Source organism: Balaenoptera ricei, chromosome X (genome assembly GCF_028023285.1).
Source record: "Balaenoptera ricei isolate mBalRic1 chromosome X, mBalRic1.hap2, whole genome shotgun sequence".
Classification (NCBI taxonomy): domain Eukaryota; kingdom Metazoa; phylum Chordata; class Mammalia; order Artiodactyla; family Balaenopteridae; genus Balaenoptera; species Balaenoptera ricei.
The window spans coordinates 29,009,897-29,031,992 of record NC_082660.1 but is presented as its reverse complement, the minus strand read 5'-3'; the positions used below and the strand labels follow the sequence as shown (position 1 = coordinate 29,031,992).

Genomic DNA, 22,096 nt, shown 5'->3' with positions numbered 1-22,096 from the left:
AGTTGAAGGACTTGGTGCTCATTCATTATCTCCAAAATTACGCTTTCAAGTATACCTTAATCACACTTAGTGTAGTGCCTAAAGTAACAGGAACTCAAAAGGCCTTTTCATTCACTCATTTATTGAGTATTTATTGAGCATCTCCTTTGTATTAGGCACTATACTAAACTGTGAACAAGGCAGACAGGGTCCCAATCTACATGGACAAGGAACTTACATTCTAGTAAATATCTTCTGAATGAATAGAGAGACATTTCTTAGTGAAGTGAAAGAAGGGAGGCCTCTGCCAAGAGTACACTGCCTACAGAAAGGAGAAAGCAAAGAAGAATAATATATAGTCCTCATAGCTCTCAAATATGATTATTTAAAAATTAGAATAAAACAGATATGGAGTAGATTTGGGCTCTGGGTTTGTCATACAAATTACTGCTTTTTAAAATTTTTCTAAATCTAATGTAGGCACAATGAATCTAAATGGTTTTCTTCTTCTTTTTTTTTTTTTTTAACTTTGAGCATCAAAAAAGAAGGAAAGAAAGAAGGGGGGGAGGGAGGGAGGGAGGAAAGGTCTTTCCAAAAACTTGTTTTGGGACTCTTGAAAAAGAAATTCTCCATTCAAAATATAATGGTTATGGTGAAGATCCTTGAATAAACTACACATTAATTCATTCAACTAATATGAATCGAGCACCTGCCATCGGCCAGGTACTGTGCTTGTCAACTAGGATATAGTAGGGAAAGAAAGAAGGGTCCCTGTCCTCAGAGAGCGTATTTGTTTTTTTTTTTTTTTTTTTTTAAAAAAGAGACTTTTTTTTCCCTCTGACATGCTTTTTCTGAAGAAATGCTGCAAACTAGATCTTGAGTACTCATGGAGCAGAGGGCAGTTTTCTGCCCATCTGGGATAGTTCTAAAGAGTAGACCCTTGTGTATCAATAGATAAGGTTTCTTCCAGTTCTAAACTTTTTTGATGTATGATCTAATAGTAGACACAAGATGTGTGCTTCCAAAAGGATGTTATAATTGTATTTCTTTTTATGAAAGGAAACAGAGGTGTGGCCTATTAATTTGGGGGAAATTGGGTCCTTCCTGTCTCTTTAAATAATTGTTTAGACTCCTTTGCCTCTTCCTTCTCCACTCACTTCCTAATGCTCAGTCCTACCCTCTTCAGTCTCACTTCCGTTTCCTTCCTTTAATGACTGGGACAGATTGCTCTTCTCTAACTGGCTCTACATGACATCTCCAGTTAAATGTTTCACTGTTAGGTCAAATTCATCATGTTCCAAATGAATTCATCCGCACATTTGCCATTCCTCCCCTTTCTAATTATTAGTGTTTCCATCAGCAATATCCTCAGTCTCCCGGTCTTCCACACTGGAGATCCTGAAGTTTTATTTGCTTCTACAAAAATTACACTCCAACACCAAAGTGATTAGTTTTTCCTGACTTTAAAATACCTCCCAGTCTATACCATCTTTTCCATTCCAGGCAGCACAGTCTTCATTCCAACACATATAACCCCAAGTCTAGTCAGTTGCAACAGCCTCTAACTGGTCTCAGCCTCCAGGTCCCTCTTGGATCTGTTACACTGACAGATTCATCTCCCTAAACTTCAACTTCCCTCTCAAATCATGAGTCCCCTCACAGAAATCTTCAGGGGTTCCCTTTGCCTACGGGGCAAATCTTGAGCCTCAGTGTCTGCAGTGTCTTGTTTTGCATCATCTGCTTGCAGCATACCTAGCTAACTGCATCTCACTGTCCTCTCTAAGACCAGTGTTCTGCTACCCCAAGATCTTCCTTGGCTTGTTTCCATTCCTCACCTCCAACCCGTTATGCTTCCAGAGATCAAGACTGTAGCATTCATTTATTGCATATCTCTTTTCGTATTAACATATACTTAAAAAGGGAACAAACAATTAACCAAGTAAAGAATGAACTGTGCCAGAATGCAAGGTAATGGGATAAAATTTCTGGCTTTTGCTTCCTAGTTTGCATATAGTGTTTTGTTTTTTTGTTTTTTGTTTTTAAACTTTGGGTTTGTTTGTTTGTTTGTTTGTTTGTTTATTTATTTATTTATGGCTGTGTTGGGTCTTCGTTTCTGTGCGAGGCTTTCTCTAGTTGCGGCAAGTGGGGGCCACTCTTCATCCCGGTGCGCGGGCCTCTCACTATCGCGGCCTCTCTTGTTGCGGAGCACAGGCTCCAGACGCGCAGGCTCAGTAGTTGTGGCTCACGGGCCTAGTTGCTCCGCAGCATGTGGGATCTTCCCAGACCAGGGCTCGAACCCGTGTCCCCTGCATTGGCAGGCAGATTCTCAACCACTGCGCCACCAGGGAAGCCCCGCATGTAGTGTTTTATATTGGTTAAAAAAAAATCCAGTTAGTAAGGTCTAATGCATGGAGGTTATTGTTTCAAAAGGTTATCAAATTTCATTTCCTTGCCTAATTGCTCACAGAGTAAAGTGCTTTGTTCTCAAGTAGCTACAGTTTGTGTGCCTTCAAGTTTTTCTTTCTTAAAATTATTTCTTTATTTATTCTGTGCATTCAATCCGTGCCATACCTTTCTCCAAAGATAATTTGTGAAAAGAAATATTTTCTGCTTAATTCTTTAGTTAAGACTATTTCCTGAATATTTCATTTCATTACATGATGCATCTTTAATTTTTGTCTCACTATCATACATTTTCTTAAGTTCGAGTTATAGGGATGGAGATTCACTTTTATCTAATTTTAAATTCTTGACAATTGGGTATACACTGGAATCTACCACCATGGCCCTCCCTGTATAAGAAGGAAGCAACCTTCAGATTAGGGGCTTATAATGGACTCTGATCCTGTACCCACGTGGTCCCTATGAAGCTACTAACGTTGTCTCCAGAGGAAATGGCCTGTGGCACGTTCATGCTCCTTTGCCATCCGCATGTTCCCTTGGGGATTTCCCCCTCAGTATGTGCAAAGATTTCTGTTCTGTGTCCATTCCCATATGGCCTCCCCATCCCTTCCTCCCCATCCCCAAACTTTCACATTTCTCTCTTCTTTATTTGTTTATCAAATGACCCATTCTGGCTTCCCTGGTGGCGCAGTGGTTGAGAATCTGCCTGCCAATGCAGGGGACACAGGTTCGCGCCCTGGTCTGGGAAGATCCCACATGCCGTGGAGCGACTGGGCCTGTGAGCCACAACTACTGAGCCTGCGCATCTGGAGCCTGTGCTCCGCAGCAAGAGAGGCCGCGATAGTGAGAGGCCCGCGCACCGTGATGAAGAATGGCCCCCGCTTGCCGCAACTAGAGAAAGCCCTCGCACAGAAACGAAGACCCAACACAGCCAAAAATAAATAAATAAATAAATAAAATAATAAAAAAAAAATTAAAAAAAAAAAGACCCATTCTGCATTTAGAAATAATTACGTATTCCATTCATTTGCATGTGTTCTTCTACAGCTCTTCTCTATAGCCTTAGGGTATCACATTCTTTAAGACCAGGAACTGACCTTGCATTGGATCATAAAATATACTGATGACTAAAAGTTTCATAGATGCGTACACTACGTTAGGTCTGCTTTCAATAAATTAATTTAAAAATAAAAGGCCAACTGCATATTAAATATTTACACAATACTTTCTGTTTTCAACTTTAATCTCTGGAGTAGCAGTTAAGAGCAAGAGCCGGACTGAATGAGCTTGGATCCTGAATCTGCCCATTTACTAACTGCTTAAGCTTAGGCACATTTCGTTTGGTTGGTTTTTTTATCCTCTCATCCTTCAGGTTCTGCATCAGTGAAGTGGAGAGATAATATTATTTCCTACTACAGAGTTATTGTGAAGATTAAATGTTACTTCATATTGTCATGCACAGAGTGCTTAATAAATATCAGCCATTTTTGTATGTTATGTGGTGCCTTGCACACTCTAACCTATTCCTCTCCCTTTGTTAACCATAATAGCAACAGTAACAGCAGCTGCTAGCATTTATTGAGCAATTATCATGTGATAGAAACTAGGCTAAACACATGTATCATCTTATTTAATTCCCACAATAACACCATGAGGTAGGAAATATTGTTGTCCCATTTTAATGATAAGGTAAGTTAAGTTTAGAATAATTTACCCAGGGACATACAACATGCAGTCGATGTCAGTGAGCATTCTCATTCACTCTCCCGTATCTATCTCTCTCTCTCCCTCTCTCTCTTTCCTCTTTCTCACACGCGCACACACACACACACACACACACACACAAACACACACATTTATCCACTGGTTTGGTCAACTAGTCATTACACAAATATTTCTTATACCACTTACTACATGCAGGGTTCAGTGCATCCTGTGGGAGGGAGGAGAGGAGAGGACAAATAAGCAAGGAATGGTTCCTGCCATCAAGAAGTTGACAGTCCATTGCAGGAGATATTCATATCCATATAACGAAAACAATGGCTGTGAGAGAAGTGCTCCACGTATAAACTGTGTACTGTGAGAATGCTGAGGAGGCAAACATTATTACAGCCTTGAATGGGAGAAAAGGGGGATAAGAGCATTCCAGAGGGAAGGAGAACACGAACAAGTCTCAGGAGTGTTACATTGGATGGAATGTCGCGGGACAGGCAGGTAGAGTTTGACTGAGAGTGCAGGGTGGTAAGGCTGGGAAAGTAGGTTTCACATGTCCCTTGTGGTTTTCTGTGCATCGCGCAGTGAAGCAAACCCTCCATTTTTTTGAAACTCTATGTGGTTTTCCAAATATTTGGTCCAAGCAAAGATGGACAAGGCTAGGGAGAACGTGTAAAAAGAAGATTGTTCTGGATCTAGGCTAGGTAATTGATTGATATGGGAAGATCAGAGTTGGCGTTAGACCAGACTACCTGAGCCACTTTTTCAATGAGTTTAAGATGTATTTTACTTCTTGGGAGTTATCCACACCACAGAGTGAACCTGCTTGAGCTCTGATGGCTCTGGGCAAGCTCTGACTAACCTCTAGTTTAGCATAGCCTGCTCAGAACCAAATCAAGGTCCAAAGTTATAAAGCTAGGGTGCCTGGGGCCACCATTAATATAGAATTGGCAATATGCCAGATGACAAAATATACCATTTCACCCATAAAATTCTTCCCTTTTTCCCCCACTCAAAATGGAATTCACTAAGCTGAAAGGACACTGTGTCAATATATTATAGAAAAACATAATAGGAAAAAAAAGAATGGCAATCTTTATTCCATGCCACCTAAACGTATACTTCCCACTAATTTCCAAGTCCAATAAAATCTGAAATCTGAAAATTTCTTTATTTTCACCATCCACCCTATAGTTACCCTAAATTAAAACCTTGCCTCTGTTTCTTTGATACTTAAGTATCAGTCAACTTTTGGTTACTTATTAATTTATCAATGATTATCACTCGATATCCATTAATTATCAATCAATATGATTCTTAAAAACATGGCAAAAGCAACAGACTAAGACAAAATATATATCATTTCTGAGATCCTTTAGTCACCTAGTATAATAGCGAATGGCAACCTCCCTACCTAACCTTTTTGTGAAAGATTTAGAGTTTGCTTTTTTTAAAATTATTATTATTATTTTTTTTTTTTTTAGCTGCGTTGGGTCTTCGTTTCTGCACAAGGGCTTTCTCTAGTTGTGGCAAGCGGGGGCGCCTCTTCATCGCGGTGCGCGGGCCTCTCACTATCGCGGCCTCTCTTGTTGCGGAGCACAGGCTCCAGACACGCAGGCTCAGTAGTTGTGGCTCATGGGCCCAGTTGCTCTGTGGCATGTGGGATCTTCCCAGAGCAGGGCTCGAACCCGTGTCCCCTGCATTGACAGGCAGATTCTCAACCACTGCGCCACCAGGGAAACCCCCGAGTTTGCATTTTTGATGGTACTAATTGGAGCAGTCATTCATTTGTGGCCACCAATGAGTAGAGTGTTTTTAGAAAATCCCATTTTAACATTGTCAAAAGAGCAAATCTTTTTTGTTTGGCCTTGGTTTAATAAAAATGGGTCTCGGAGGCCACATGTGGTAAGTGGATATTAAAACAGGGTTATAAACTGTTGTTTTAATGTTCCAGCCTTAGAAGCCCAGAAGATCTTACCAAAAAGGATACATTGTTTTAATTGCCCCTCATTACATATGATGAGAGAACATAATTTTTCTCCTCTTCCTCGCAGGTGGCTGTTGAGGACCGCATCAGGCAACTGCACGAAGCCCACAGGGACTTTGGCCCAGCATCCCAGCACTTTCTTTCCAGTAAGTCATTGTCAGTTTTCATTGCTTAACCTCTTCACTGCATCTTGGTGGCTAAGAATTAAGAGTTGAATTACAGTTGTCTCTGCCAAATGCACTGGAGGCACAAATCATCCTGAAATATAACTTAGTGGGTAGATTCAGAAGGTTAAGAAGAGGAGGACCAATTAGATCATTTTGTCTGGCCTTCAGCTAATGCATAATTATTTCCTACAATGTATTCTCCAGTGCTAACTTCAGCAATATTTTTGAGTCTTTAGTTCTGCTTATAGCAGTTCACTTTATCAAGCTGATAATTATATATCATATAATTATTATATGATGATTCAATATATATTACTGTGAATCTATAATTCTTTATCTCTATATAATTCATTAAATACTCCCTGCCTGCAAGTTGGAACTTCAGCCCATTCTGTTTTCTTTCCCTAACTATTCTTATCCCTCTTTTATCCTTGACCTCTCTTCATTCTTTTTATTTTCCAGTTTTACTATTTTATTAATTATATTTTTCTAATGATATTATTTATATATTATTAATAAATATTATATCTTTTATAATTAACTATGTTTTTATAATTAATACCAAGAGGAATAGCCTTGGTTAACTGAAAGTGTAATATTGGAACACCCTATAAATATAACAATGCATATTAAATTGTCAAGCTTCTGTTTTCCTATGATTAGTGTTGTTAATTTATACTACTCTTTCTTTGATTATAAAAGTATATATATATATATATATATTGGTATTTAAAAAGTCATATGTCTACCACATGGGGTTAATATCTGTTAACATTTTGACGTATTTCCCTCTGGTCATGCATGTGTATGTATGAGAGTTTAACCATCATTTTTAAAAAAATTTTATTTTATATTGGAGTATAGTTGATTAACAGTGTGTTAGTTTCAAAAAAAGAAAAAAAAACAATGTGTTAGTTTCAGGTGTACAGCAAAGTGATTCAGTTTTACATATACATGTATCTATGTTTCAAGTTCTTTTCCCATTTAGGTTATTACAGAATACTGAGCAAAGTTCCCTGTGCTATACAGTAGGTCCTTGTTGGTTATCTATTTTAAATATAGCAGCATGTATATGTCAATCCCAACCTCCCAATCTATCGCTCTCCACCACCCATCCCCCCCGGTAACCATAAATTAGTTCTCTAATTCTGTGAGTCTGTTTCTGCTTTGTAAATAAGTTCATTTGTATCATTTTTTTTAGATTTCACGTATAAGTGATATCATATGATATTTGTCTTTCTCTGTCTGACTTACTTCACTTAGTATGATAATCTCCAGGTCCATCCATGTTGCTGCAAATGGCATTATTTCATTCTTTTTAATGGCTGAGTAATATTTCATTGTGTATCTATACCACAACTTCTTTATCCATTCATCTGTCAATGGACATTTAGGTTGCTTCCATGTCTTGGCTATTGTAAACAGCGCTGCAGTGAACATTGGGGTGCATGTATCCTTTCAAACCATGGTTTTCTCTGGATACATGCACAGGAGTTGGATTGCTGGATCATATGGTAACTCTATTTTCAGTTTTTTAAGGAACCTCCATACTGTTCTCCATAGTGACTGTACCAATTGACATTCCCACCAACAGTGTAGGAGGGTTTCCTTTTCTCCACATCCTCTCCAGCATTTATTGTTTGTAGACTTTTTGATGATGGCCGTTCTGACTGGTGTGAGATGATATGTCATTGTAGTTTTGATTTGCATTTCTCTAATAATTAGCAATGCTGAGCATCTTTTCATGTGCCTCTTGGCCATCTGTATATCTTATTTGGAGAAATGTCTATTTAGGTCTTCTGCCCATTTTTTGATTGGGGTGTTTGTTTTTTGATATTGAGCCGCATGAGCTGTTTGTAAATTTTGGAGATGAATCCCTCGTCGGTCACATCGTTTGCAAATATTTTCTCCCATTCTGTGGGTTATCTTTTTTTTTTTTTTAAAAAAGGAATTCCTTTATTTTTATTTTTATTTATTTATTTTTTTAAAATTTATTTATTTTTGGCTGTGTTGGGTCTTCGTTTCTGTGCAAGGGCTTTCTCTAGTTGCGGCAAGTGGGGGCCACTCTTCATCGCGGTGCGTGGGCCTCTCACTATCGTGGCCTCTCATTGCGGAGCACAAGCTCCAGACGCGCAGGCTCAGTAGTTGTGGCTCACGGGCCTAGTTGCTCCGCGGCATGTGGGATCTTCCCAGACCAGGGCTCGAACCCATGTCCCCTGCATTGGTAGGCAGATTCTCAACCACTGCGCCACCAGGGAAGCCCCTGTGGGTTATCTTTTCGTTTTGTTTATGGTTTCCTTTGCTGTGCAAAAGCTTTTGAGTTTAATTAGATCCCATTTGTTTATTTTTGTTTTTATTTCCATTACTCTAGGAAATGGATTGGAAAAGGTATTGCTGCGACTTATGTCAGAGGGTGTTCTGCCTGTGTTTTCCTCTAAGAGTTTTATGGTATCCAGTCTTAGATTTAGGTCTTTAATACATTTTGAGTTTATTTTTGTGTATGGTGGAGTTTAAGCATCATTTTAAGGCAATTACTTTGTGCCTTGCAATGTTACAAATATGACCCACCTTAATCCTTATAGCAACCTATAAGGTAGATACCATTATTATACCCATTTTTAAGATGAGGAAATTGAGGCATACAGTCACACAGCAAGTGGATGACAGAGCCAGGATTCAAACCCAAGAAGTTGGCTCCAGAGTCTGTTTTTAACCAGCACACTAGACTGTCCTTTACTTTATTGATATATTTTATAGAGAAGAAGCAATTCTATATGATCTCCCTTCATTCTTTTGCCTTCCTCTTTTATTGCCATTTTCTAGTCCTTTCCTTCCTTCTCCATTTTCCATAGGTTAATAAAAAGACCCATGCTCATGAACATTTTAAAGCTTTTTCACTTGATGCTTTCATGTGTGTCTCTAGTGGGCCATGTCTTTTAGAACAAAAATTCCTAGAAAGTAGTGGTCCTGTCTTTTTGTTACACACTGATAGTGTATTAAGTAAGAGGTTGTCTTATTTTCTTGACTGGGTCTAACCCTTTTATCAACATGCAGTCATTATTTAGGCAGTATCACACATGCTTAGGAGGTGTCAAGAAAAAAAGGGCAAGTTAAAGCAGGATACGTAATTGATTGGGATTGTGGCTTTTGGGAATGGCTGTAGAACAATTATAAATCCTGCACATTTTGTCTTCTATATTTTTGCCAATTTCTGGTCTGCTGAAATCGCCTTGGTGGCAGAGCCATTCTATTTGATTTAATTGAGATTAAATGTGATAACATACTTGTAAGTGACTCATAAACCATAAATAAAAATATTACTATTATGAATATTAATTATTCCTCAGACACCATATATATTCATTCACTTTTTATTCTCTCTGCCTGCCCCACCCAAATTCCTATGTCTTCCCCATTAAAACCTATTCTCAGAAAATGATATGTTATACTCATTTAACCCAGGTGACAGGTAAAGTTTAATGTGTACTTCTCCTGGGTTATTTGCATTTTAATAGGGTGAAAAGCCATAAGCCTGAGGAATGGCTCTCAAGTGGTAGAACGTCAGCCATAATCTCTGAGCTGTAAGGGGAGAACTTTGAGGGGCCAGGAGGAGCACCCCACACCTTTGGAACCATATCGCACTGGTGCCCACTTCCAGAAAGGTCAGGCCTGTAGACACAGGCGCTGATTTACCTGCTTATATGGAACCAGCCCCAGAAGTCACCAGTTTCTTAAGTATTCATGTGGAATATCAATATATGCTTAGAAGCTTTGCTTACGGATATCAAAAAATACCAATTTGGTTTAAGGGATATATGAGAAATAGGACAGTGAGACTAAAGACTGAATAAAGATTATTTCTTTGTGTTGTCCTTTTTTAAATTACAGAGGTAATATGTGCCACTCAAGGAAATGTTGGAAAGCAGAGAATACAAACAGGAAAAAAAAATTTTTTGTAATCCCACCACTTAGACTTAACCACTATAAAAAATGTGGTTTTACACACACACTGAATGAATGTATACATTATACATTCTATATGAACAGAATGGTTTATACATATTCTGTCTTTCTCTCAGGGGGAGTGTGTGGGAATTCAGATTCTCTCTTTTTTTTTTTTTAACCAAACAGGGATGAAAACATTTTACAGTTTTATGACCTGCTTTTCTTCCCTTAGAACTATCATAAAAATATTTTCGTGTGTTTAAATATTCCTCTGCAGAGTAATTTTTTTAAATGGCAGGGTAGTATTCCCTTCTCTGGCTGTACCACATTTACCAAGACAATTCTAAATCACTCAACATTAAGGTTATTTCAAATTTTTCACTATTTTATCTAACATTATGTATCTATCATATCTAATATTCTTTGTACACCTTTATAAACCTTTATAAACATCTCAGGTTCTTTCTACAAGATAAATGCCTAAAAAATGGAACTGCTGTGTTAAAGGATGTTTACATTTGTAAGGCTTTTGATATGTATTGCCAAACTGATCTCTAGAAAGTTGCACCAGAAATTGGGTGTGCCATCAAAATTGTATTTGAGGCAGGGCCTCTCTGAAGTCACTTATTTGCTGTTATTTTTATGTTCTATAAAAGAAAAAGAGCTTCCCCCCCCCCAAAAAAATAAAAATATGTTTGAAAAAATACCACTAAGGTCATATTAAACGAGTTTGAATTGATAGATGTCTAGTAATTTGCTTCCAGGTTACCAGGAATAAAAATAGAATGACTTCTGAGGTTTAGAAGTTACAAAGAAAAGAAAAAATAAGGATGAGCCGCAAACTGCATCCCGTCAAACACACTCACTGTCTCTTTCTCTCTCTGTCTCTCTCTCTCTCTCTCTGTCTCTCTCTCTGTCTCTCTCTCTCTCACACACATACACACACACACACACACACACACTCCCCTTTGAAAATTACATTACCCAGGTGTCTTTGTTTTCTTATCAATATGGAGAGGTGGCCTTTTACTAAAATATTCACTGTTTCTTCTTGGTGGCCCGATCTCTACTTGTTAAAGAAGCTGTTTCTTTAATCTTAGATCTGAGAGAAAAATGAGAAGAGAAAATATAGGTAAAATATGACCTTTATCTGTTGATAGACACTACTTGCCTTTAATTCTAGCTTTAATGTTCTACTACTTCTGATTGACTTCTGCAACTTAAACCAAGAAAAAGGAGAAATTCTAATAGTGTGATTTAAAAATATATTTAGCCTTAAAATTTTATATATTTTTAAAATATATTCATATGTCAATGATCAAAAATGTACTACAGTATTCACTAGCTTAGTAGTCTGAAAATTGTCCGTCTTTTGTTATTTTCAAGAATTTAGGAACTTTTTTAAAAAAAGAATTCAAGATTTTTTTTCTGGCTATTTTCTCAATTCTCTGGGCTTCTGTTCTAAATTTTACTTTTCTCACCAAGAAGGAAACTATGTATTTGAATAAAGGTAGAAATCTTTCTGTAACAGTAGAAAGAACTTATATTTGTCTTAATATTTCACAAGTTCTAGAATTCCCTAAAGGGCCATTTCCCAAGCCAAGTTTTCTCAGAACATTAATGTACTGTATGATGTTAATAACTCCCCTTTGAAAAAATAGTTCTGGGATCAATAAGATTGGAAAATCACTAGGTTATAAAGGTAAGCAAATTTCTTTCCTGTTGGAATTCTTGTAGCTTTTAATATACATTGAAACTCTAAGAGGAACACAGTATCAGTGACTCTTATGTCCTCCTTATGTGACTACGGAAACCTTTTTCAGGCATACCAATTAATTTCTCACTAAACATGCTGTGGAACATAGTATGGGAATCTTTGCCCTAAAGTGATATTTGCCAAATAGTTTAATAATGAGAACTTTCTGCTGAAGGTAGTAAAAACACAATCCAATTGAAAAGAAAATGAGTATCTATAAGGCAAAAAGGTCAACTCTTTCTTTCCTGGGGTTTCCAGCTCCGACGCCCACCCCAGGAGTCCCCCTGTGCTTTGGAATTTCCTAACTGGAGAGAAGCTTAGAGAGTATCTATATGAGCTGTTTTCAAAGTACTCATTAGTGAATTCTGAAATCAGTTTAATGACTTGCAACCAGCAATTTTTTAATGGATTGAAATGGAACCGATTAGAAAATAGAAAATTAGAGTACATTACACAAGCAAGGTTAAGTATCATTTTGACACTTTGGTTGCAGTTAGGTGTGTGTGTCTGTCTCTGTATACTACGTTACAATGTAAAATGTATTCCTTCTGTGGACTGCACTAAAAAAATTTTGAGGGGTACTGAAGAACTCTAGCCCTGCCCTTACTTCACAGATGATAAAATAGAGGCAGGGAGACCAAATGACATAATCAAGGTCATACAGATGGTTATAATAAATCTGGGACTAGAGCCCAGTTTCTGGACTTGCATGCCACACCTCGCGTTGCCTTACCCATTAAGAACTAACAGGCAGGCCAGTGACTGTCTAGTCTATCTGATATTGCCACAGATTTTTCTCTCTTCTATTTCTCTTGGTCTGGGCCATAGTAAGTTGATTTATAGAGCCTGAATTTTTCTCTCGATGCCCCTGGGCCAAGTGTCATCCCACCAATGATATGGGATATTGGTTAAGAGTACAGACTCTGAAACTAGATTAATTGGGGTCAAATATTGGCTCAGATACTTAATCTCTTTATCTCTCATCTGTAAAATGGGGATAATAATAACATATTTCCTCAAATTTGACATACCCCACCCCTGTTTTAACAGCTCTGAAATCAAAATATACCTTATGTCCAATGGGGTTTTCAATTCAATGAAATATGGTAATACTATCTCATAGTTTTATAGTGAAGATCAAACTTCACTATATTTATAGTTTATATTATATGTAAAACACTTAAAACAGTGCCTAGCACATAATAAGTGCCATACAAGTGTTTGCTATTAGTATTAGTATCTTTACTATCAACTTGGTAGTGTAACTTAGTATCCGCCTATTAGAGTCAAACTAGACATAAAAGTAGCATTCATTCTCTTGCATTTAATTCTCAGCGTAAGTAGTTCCTCTCCTTTCCGAAGATGTTTTTCATGGTTCTAATCTGAAAGTGTAGTGTTTTGCATATTATAAGAGCTCAACAGTTACTTGTGTAACTAATGAATAGGTGAATAATCAACGAGTAGGGGCTTCCCTGGTGGCGCAGTGGTTAACAATCCACCTGCCAATGCAGGGGACACGGGTTTGAGCCCTGGTTGAGGAAGATCCCACGTGCCGCGGAGCAACTAAGCCCGTGTGCCACAACTACTGAGCCTGTGCTCTAGAGCCCACGAGGCACAAGTACTGAAGCCTGCATGCCACAACTACTGAAGCCCATGTGCCTAGAGCCCGTGCTCTGCAACAAGAGAAGCCACTGCAATGAGAAGCCCGCGCACCGCAATGAAGAGTAGCCCCCGCTCACCACAACTAGAGAAAGCCCGCGCACAGCAATGAAGACCCAACACAGCCAATCAATCAATCAATCAATCAATAAAATCTATTAAAAAAAGTAATCAGGGCTTCCCTGGTGGCGCAGTGGTTGAGAATCTGCCTGCTAATGCAGGGGACACGGGTTCGCGCCCTGGTCTGGGAAGATCCCACATGCCGCGGAGCAACTGGGCCCGTGAGCCACAACTACTGAGCCTGCGCGTCTGGAGCCTGTGCTCTGCAACAAGAGAGGCCACGATAGTGAGAGGCCCGCGCACCGCGATGAAGAGTGGCCCCCGCTTGCCGCAACTAGAGAAAGCCCTTGCACAGAAACGAAGACCCAACATAGCAATCAATCAATCAATCAATAAATCTTTAAAAAAAAAAAAAAAGTAATCAATGAGTAGACCCTAATCTCTATAAGGACAGGACATACCCCACCCATGTTTTAACAGCTTGGTTTTAGTCTTGTTGACACTTATATCCTCCAGTACCTAACCCAGTATCTGTACTTGGTAAATATTCAATAAAAGCATTCACAGAATGAATTATGTCTTATACCCAAAAGAAGAGGTAAATTTCCTCCTCCTATTGTTAAAACACAGTAGCATGAGATTTAGCATAGTGACTACCACATAGTAGACACTCAATAAATAATATGACCTCTTATGTTGCCTCTCAGCAATGACTGATAGCATCCATAACTTTACATAGTCCTTTTTCTAAATGTCTACTGTGCCATGTAATATATTAAGGGAAAAAGCTGTCTTCAACGTTACAGCATGATCACAACTCTATTAGAAAATAAAATATAAACAGCAGAAAGGTACACGTAAAGAAAAGACTGAAAATCAAATACATCAAAATGGAAACAGCTGTTATGTTTTACTTTCTTTTTACTTTTAAAGAGTTTTTACTCATCAGCATGTATTTCTTTTATGATGGAAAAAAAAACAGTAAAGGCAAAAATTTTTGTTCTCTAGCTCTTAACCCAGTGACCTCTTGCAGTATTAAACTCTATTGAAGGCTGTGGAACTCCAGAAGACGAATTTCCTTTTTACTATTTATTCTGAATTTAAAAGCTATGGGTTTCACTGAGTGATCTTCTATTTCTCAGATTATGAGACACTGTAAAAAGAAAGAACTGATCACTTATTTCTTACAGGCTTTATAATCTTAACTGCCTTAATCAAATCCCTGGTTAACTCTTTTCCTCTTGTTAAAGTAACCCAAGTGTTTACGGTTTCTCCTTGCTGCATAAGGCTGAAAAGTTTGTTTCCATCTTGAGAGTTGCCAAACCTTCACCACCACGTCCTCCACTCACACACTTAAGAAAAAAGGTAGGGGGAAAAACTTTAAGCACAGTTAATAATTGCTGACATTTAACTTTAACAGTGCTGGGATCTACGCTACCATTGTCCTCAGGGGATGGATGAATTTGAAATACGAGTAGGCCCATAATTTAAAGCTCAGATCAGCTTAGAGAAGCCATCATGATAAAAGTCAGGAAGAAGCTTGCAGGTACAATGTGAGAGGATTTTCAGCCTAAAGCCATCAGGTAAAATCTCAGGGCAAAACAACTTGAGCCAATTTCTTCAACAGTCACGTGCTGTCCTGAGTGTTGGGAATTTGGAACAAATGCCGTCTAACCTATCAGTGATGCTGATAACGCCTCCATAAGTTCAAAGTTAGCCTTTCAGATGCCTGCAAAAAGAAGTCATGGTGATAATCATTACACTCTCTTCTCAAAACCTACTTCTATGGCCCTTTCGCCTTGAGCTCAAATTTATATTCTCCAATTTAGATCTTAGATTTATTTGCTGTGGAGTATCCTTAGTAACAAAATTTTGCATCATTGGCCCTACATACCCCTTTATTTGAACACAGGAGGAAGCTTAGGAAAGTTCTCAGTTTCTGCTGTGGGAATTTGTGTGCTTGAACTGGCTTCTACTAGCTCAAGAGAGCCAAGTGTTACATATACAGGAATTGAGAGCTGGTTGTCAAACTGACCTTTGGTAGCTTGAAATCAGCCATAGTGGGAATATTTACGCCCACCTCCCAAACTGGCAAATACTGCAAATCAAGACTTTCTTTTTCGTTTTGGCATAGCTGGTTTACCAGAACACCAGCAAATTTATTTATGTTATGCAGATCACCCAAGTTCCTGGAGGCAAAGCTCAGGACCCAAATATCTATCTGCCTTAGGTAGGATGCCCATTTGTCCTGGTTTGTCCGGGATGTTCTTGCTTTTCGCACTTAAACTCCCACGTCCCAGGAAACCTCCTCAGTCCCGGGCACACAAGGATGGTTGATCACCCTCGCCTTTGGTAACATTCCACAGAAATAGAGCCCTACACAAGGTTTCTTGTACAAGTAAGCTGTTGAGAGAGCAGCTCTCAGGTGAAGGGGAGGGAGGGAGGGAAGCAGGATAAGGTAGGGGGAAGAGTGGTCAGGGAGTCAGGCTAAGCAAGGAGTTGGAGGCTCACTTTAGCCTGATCCCACCAGGAACTCTGGAGCACGAATTGCTCCCCACAGGTGGCCCAATTTTGAGGCGAGGGAGCTGGGCTTTTTGCTCCCCCGTGTCAGTCAGCCATTGGCCGTGGATTTCTGGGGAGTAGTGGGCAGCGAGGCAGTTTCCGTTTCCCTGAGGGAGGTACTCTGGAGCTGGGGGCAGTGGGCCCATAGCAGCCAATGCTCACAGCGGCTGGGGGTGGGTATGCCAGCTGGGGAGAGGGGATCTGAGTAGGACACCGGTAGCATGGACCTCTCCTGTAGACCTCATGAAGCTACTGTGATACCCTGCACATTATCTGGCTTTCGAGCTAAATGGTGAAGTTTAGCTTGATCACTACCCACCTCTCCTTCATCACATACCTGCGTGGAAATTAGCCTCGTGGCATGGCAGAGATGAGGCAAGCACCTGTTTCTTTCTTATCTCATCTTCCCTATCATGACAGATTCCTCTGGGCCTCACGAGGACCTAGGGCAGGGAGACCAGCATCACAGCACTGGATCAGTTTCCTGACACATGGGCACTATTTTAGTGGAATGCTGGCTCTGAAAGGTATATTTTTACACTCCCCAGAAAATGAAGGCATTTGTGCGTTTGGCCTAGGGTAGCATTTTGTCATCTGTCCCAAAGTACAAAGCTTTGCACAACAGAAATGGTGGAATCACATCCCTGTGGGCAAAAATCATTACTCTTGTTTTTTTCTATTTGGATGTTTTCCATTTTCAGAACACAGCCAGTTTGGGATTAGAAAATACTTTTTGGTGAGAACTTTGAGGTGAGGACAAAAGGCATTTTGGTTTTTTTTTGTAGACTTACATAAACTATTCCTGGTTTAAAAAACCACTCTTTTGAATTTTTAAATATACTTTCAGATATCAGCAGTAACAATCATCTTGATTTCAGTCTACTGCAGATGTGCTTCGGAATGCGCTGTGTCTCCTTAAGGCTGGAAGGAACAAGGATGGGCTTAGGTGATGAGGGGCATTTTAAGGATACATGGAAACATAAGGAAGGATGGGGAACAACGTTTGCCATGAAGCATGTGTTTGCTTCTCTCTGTATTTGCCTTTGCTGCTGTAGACTTCAGGCTCTCTTAGTACAGAGCTGCTCTCTTCCCTCCACCTTCTCCTTACTCATAGTTTCCACTGCCTTGTGACTTGTTTTCTTCTTTAGCTCCCTGACTTTTTTCTAACTTCCCCACCTCTCTACCATCTAAATTTCTCTCTGTGTGTTACAATCAGGCTCTCTAAGAAAGAGCATCTGATTGGTTCACTTATTTACTATCTATGTAGGATGAAGACCATCTCATAAGCCAAGGCCAGACTGTAACCAGGCTTTTTTGACCTGGGCACTAGTGGCATCTTAAGCCAGACAATTCTTGATCGTGGGGGCTGTCCTGTGCATTATAGGATGTTCAGCACCATCCCTGGCCTCTCCCCACTGCATGCCAGTAGTACCACTCTCCCTCGGTTGGGATAACCAAAAATGTCTCCAGATATTATCAAATGTCTCCTGGAGGGCAGAATTGCCCCTGGCTGAGGACCACTCCTGTATACCAAACCCCTGGACAGTTTGGGGCCACTGCAGTAGGGTCACATGGAACACTAAGTAGAATGGCCTCTGTCTGGGAATCATTTGAGACTACTTTTCTGCACTTCTAGGTCCCCTTCAATGAAGAGACAACCTTCAGCTGTCTGTCCCTTCGGGAATGGCCTCAGCTGCCTTGCCTAAGATCACACCCCTTCCACGGGCAGCTCCCTGAGGGGTTGAGTGAGACTGTCACTGGGCCCGCATCCTTGCTTGACTTCTCCCTGTTGCCATTCCTGCTTCCTCCTTCACCCTTCCATACGTGGTGATCGCAAAGGCACAACGTACTAAATACCCTGCTCTCTGAACTTTGTCGTAGAGTCTGCTTCCTGGGGAACCCAATCTGTGACAGGGCAATGTAACTGACAGACATTTAGAAGCATCTGAGAAAAAAAGCATTATAATAGACTCATTCTAGTCACTGGGTAACTTGATTTACTCTTGCTTTCATAACGATGTTGATGATTTTGTCCAGTGTATGTAGTGATAATCATTATTTAAGGTGTCTGACCTCACGAGCTCCATTAATGGGTAAGGACTTTTGGGACAGCATAAAATTACATCAGCTCCTTGCCTCACACCTAAAGCTCAGCAGGATACATACCAATGACAGGCAAGGGTTAGAATGAAGGAGACTCAATAAAATAGATCATAAAAGGAAATGGGTTGGAGTTTGAGCACCACAAGGGTAAAGGACATGCATTGCTCTTTTTTATTTTAATTTCATGCATCTAACACCTTGCAGATAGACGCAGGATGTGCCTTGATTGAATGAATAACTGTGCACTCTAAAGATTATTCCCACTCTAATATGATAGGAAAGAACTTAGTCTAGTGCCTAGCCTAATGTCCTAAAAAAGTTATGAGCTTCACTTTATTTTCAGCCAGCTAAGAATTGATTCATTTTGTCACTCAACAAATGTCTATTCAATGACCAATATAGTTCAAACTCTTTTCAGGTACTGGGGAAACAGTAGTAAATAGAAGAAAATTTCTCTCTCATGGAGCTTGAATTTTAATAGGAGAAGGCAATCAGGTCATGATCAGTTTGATAAAGAAGAATCAAGCAGTCTAAAGGGGCTAGAGGTGATAGGGGAAAAGAACTCTTTAAATGGGGTGGTCAGGGCGGTGACGTTTCATAGAGAAATGAGGAAGCACACCAGGCAGATATGGGGGGGCAAAGGGTTCCAGGTAGAGGAAACAGTGAATGCAAAGGCCCTGAGATGGGAGCGTCCTTAGGGGGGTTGAGGAAAAATAAAGAGGCTAGTATGACTGAAGCTGAGGAAGCAAGATGCTGAATAATAGGTCACTGAGCACCCAGTAGTCAGACCAGGTAGAGTCTTGTCGACTACAGTTAAAAGCAGGCGGAATCTGTTCTTAATATGAAGGGAAGACTTGGGAGGGTTCTAAGCTAAGAAGCGACATGATCTGACTTACTGTGCCTGTAGCATCCATTCATTCATTCACGTATTTCTTAACAAACACTAGGCACTTGGAATAGGAAGACGAGGAAGACAGAATCCTGGCTTTGGGACACTCAAATTCTAAATCATTTGAGTTAGACCTGTAAAAAGAGATAGACCTATTAAAATAACCATGACCCTCTATAGTTGTGGTAAATAGTGGGTGTTACAGGAGTGGAGTGGAAGGAGAAATTCTACAGTGAGGAAAATGAGATGTTCTCTATAGACTAGTATTAATGCACATTGTCCCTGCAGCTACATGCAAATCCAAGGTAGAGACTTTTCATCTGATAGGAATCTGGCAGAGAATACTTCAGCTGATTACTTGGCCCTTGATTTCACTTAGCAAGAGTCACAGGATGTGTTCAGTGATGAAAATCAGGTTCTCCCTTCTCCTTATCCATTCTGATATGATGACTATCCCCCTTTCCAATTTCACCTGTAGCCTCCTTATAGCCCTTTTGTCCAGAAAAGGGATTTCTTATGTATGTATAATGAATATAAATATAGATTTTAGAGAGTGCTAATGTTTTAATGAGCTAGAAATAGGCAGACGAGAGAATAATTGAAGGATTAGTCAACATGGGGGCAATTTGACTTGAAAGAGAAAATCTGAGCAGGAAATGTCTGGGAAAAAATGTGAAGAGGAATGGAATGGAATGGGCTCATTTATGATGTGAGTTAAGGACAGTGGGATTTAGTCTCAAAAGGTAAACGGTGAGAGTTCATGTTGTAGAACTTGACCTAGGCCAGCTATCAAGAGAAAGAGACTAATTCAAAAGACTTGGCCCAGGCAGTCTGGAGCAGATGCATCCATCAGAGCTGTCAGGAGAAGAGGGAAAGTTTTGAAACCAAATCCTTGGTTATTCCTAGAGCCCAACACAGAAGCTCACTAGAACCCTTGCTATCTTAGGGCAAAAAAAAAGGGCAACACGGCTTATGTCTTAGACAGAACAGGTCAGATAATTACCTTAACAGGAACCACCTGCACCAAGTTAAATAGAACAAAAAAGATAGTAAGTTTGGTAATGTGAAATTTAATTTAAAACTCAGAACTGAAAATAGAAATGAAAATGAAATGTTTTCTTTCTTTCTATAAATGCTTACCTACTTGTTTTGAGTTCCTAAGCAATACTAATATAGAATGACAAAACACAGCTGACTTTTGTAGTTGACACCAACATCAGAATGCCAAAAGGAAGATTTGTCTTCTTTCAAGTTTTATTACTCTGAGAACTGCCTAAAATTTTTTTGAAGAGTCAGAAAATGGCTGGGAAAGGAAGAAGAGGGATTATTTAGTGGAGTCGCTTCCTAGGCCCGTGACTTGGTGGTTAACAGTCTAACTCTACAGCCATAGAGTCTCTCTCGTTTACCTGGTTACCCTGGGATTCCTCACACTGGCAGTGAGTTAGTTAATAGAATACATATCCTGCTAACTCACTACATTAATTATGATGATAATAATAATAGGGGTGGGAATAGGAATACAAAAAATGTTGAGCTCTTAACACTGAGGAAAGCATCTCACATGGATTAACCTGTTTAATCCTCACACCAACCCTGTAAACTAAGGAATATTATTGTCTCCACTTCACAGAAGAGAAAATTGAGACGGGAGAAGTTTAATCACATATTCAAGTTCACACTTGTAACCATTATGGATTATCAGCTTCAGAGAAGGGGTTCCAGGGACTAGTGAGTGGCAACCCACAAATCTCAACTGCATATACTAAAGGGGATAATCCCCATTAACTCTTCGGATGATAGTAGAGGAAGTGGCTAGTAGCAATTGGAGGAGACTTGGCTTGCGAATATTTTTCTATTCTTTAATCTCTCTGATGTTCTTTCTTCTCTCTCTCTCCCCCTCTCCCTCTCCCCCTCCCTCCTCCTCCCCTTCTTCCTCCCTTGCTCTCTCACCCTCTCGCCCTCTCGCCCTCTCACTCTTGCCCTCCTATATGAGAATGGAAAGTTTCTATTGTCATACTTCCGGGTCTACAGGTCAACTATAGTTCAGGTGGTCTAGATAGTTTGACTGGGGAGCTCTGCTTCAGGCTGCAGGTTGGCTAGGTTTGATCTATGGGTTGGCTGCTGGATCAGTTCAGATTGTCTCTAAATGTGGTGGGTTTTGAGGCCCAGGCTGAAGGATCAGAGGCCACCTGGGGCATGTGCTCATGGCAGCTCACCAGAGCGTAGGAGCACAAGCTTCTGTTCATATCATGTCTGCTGAAGCCCCATTGGCCAAAGCAAATCATACGGTCAAGCCCAAGGACAAGGGGCCGGGAAGCACACTCTGCCAGCCCCGTGGCTCTGACTAAGGTATAGATATTTAATTCTTTTACAGTGGAGTAAAGAATTGAGGCCACAATGTAATCTCTCCCACCCTCTTATTGCTTTTATTGCTATCATATTCTGAGCTCTTTCTCACTCCTATCTTGCCTCCTAAATGGATATCCATCCCATCTATAGTCATTTGGTTTTTAATATCTGAGTGGCTCCCTACTGGCTCAGGTTTCAAATTTTACTTTCCTTGAAATGTCCCTGGTGCCTAATCCAGTACCATTCACACAGAGAGCGTTCAGCAGACGGTGCTGACTGCCTGCTGCCTTTTAAAAGCACATCTGGAGAGATGCTAAACGCACCTGGCAACGTGGCGCTCACTTGTTCGTAACCTGGCTAACCCAGGCGGCCTAAAGACTGCAGCCGCCTTTACCCAGAGGAAAGCTCTGTGCTAACACGGTCAGCCAATTCTGTTCAAAATTATTCAGAAATTCCATGAGTCAGTCATGGCTCGATTTATATAGGCACCTATCCTCCTATATGGGGCCTTATGAGGCTTGATT

At 40.0% G+C, this 22,096-nt stretch overlaps 1 protein-coding gene across 6 annotated transcripts in view; it reads left to right on the top strand.

Annotated features, from left to right (window-relative positions):
* The window catches only part of DMD (dystrophin), a 2,476,968-nt gene that overhangs the window by 2,218,007 nt on the left and 236,865 nt on the right, over positions 1-22,096 (top strand). For all 6 annotated transcript variants that reach the window (XM_059910880.1, XM_059910875.1, XM_059910877.1 and 3 more), the window contains one exon: positions 6,150-6,228. In XM_059910880.1, the coding sequence (XP_059766863.1) occupies positions 6,150-6,228 (79 nt within the window). The remainder of the gene's footprint in view (positions 1-6,149; positions 6,229-22,096) is intronic.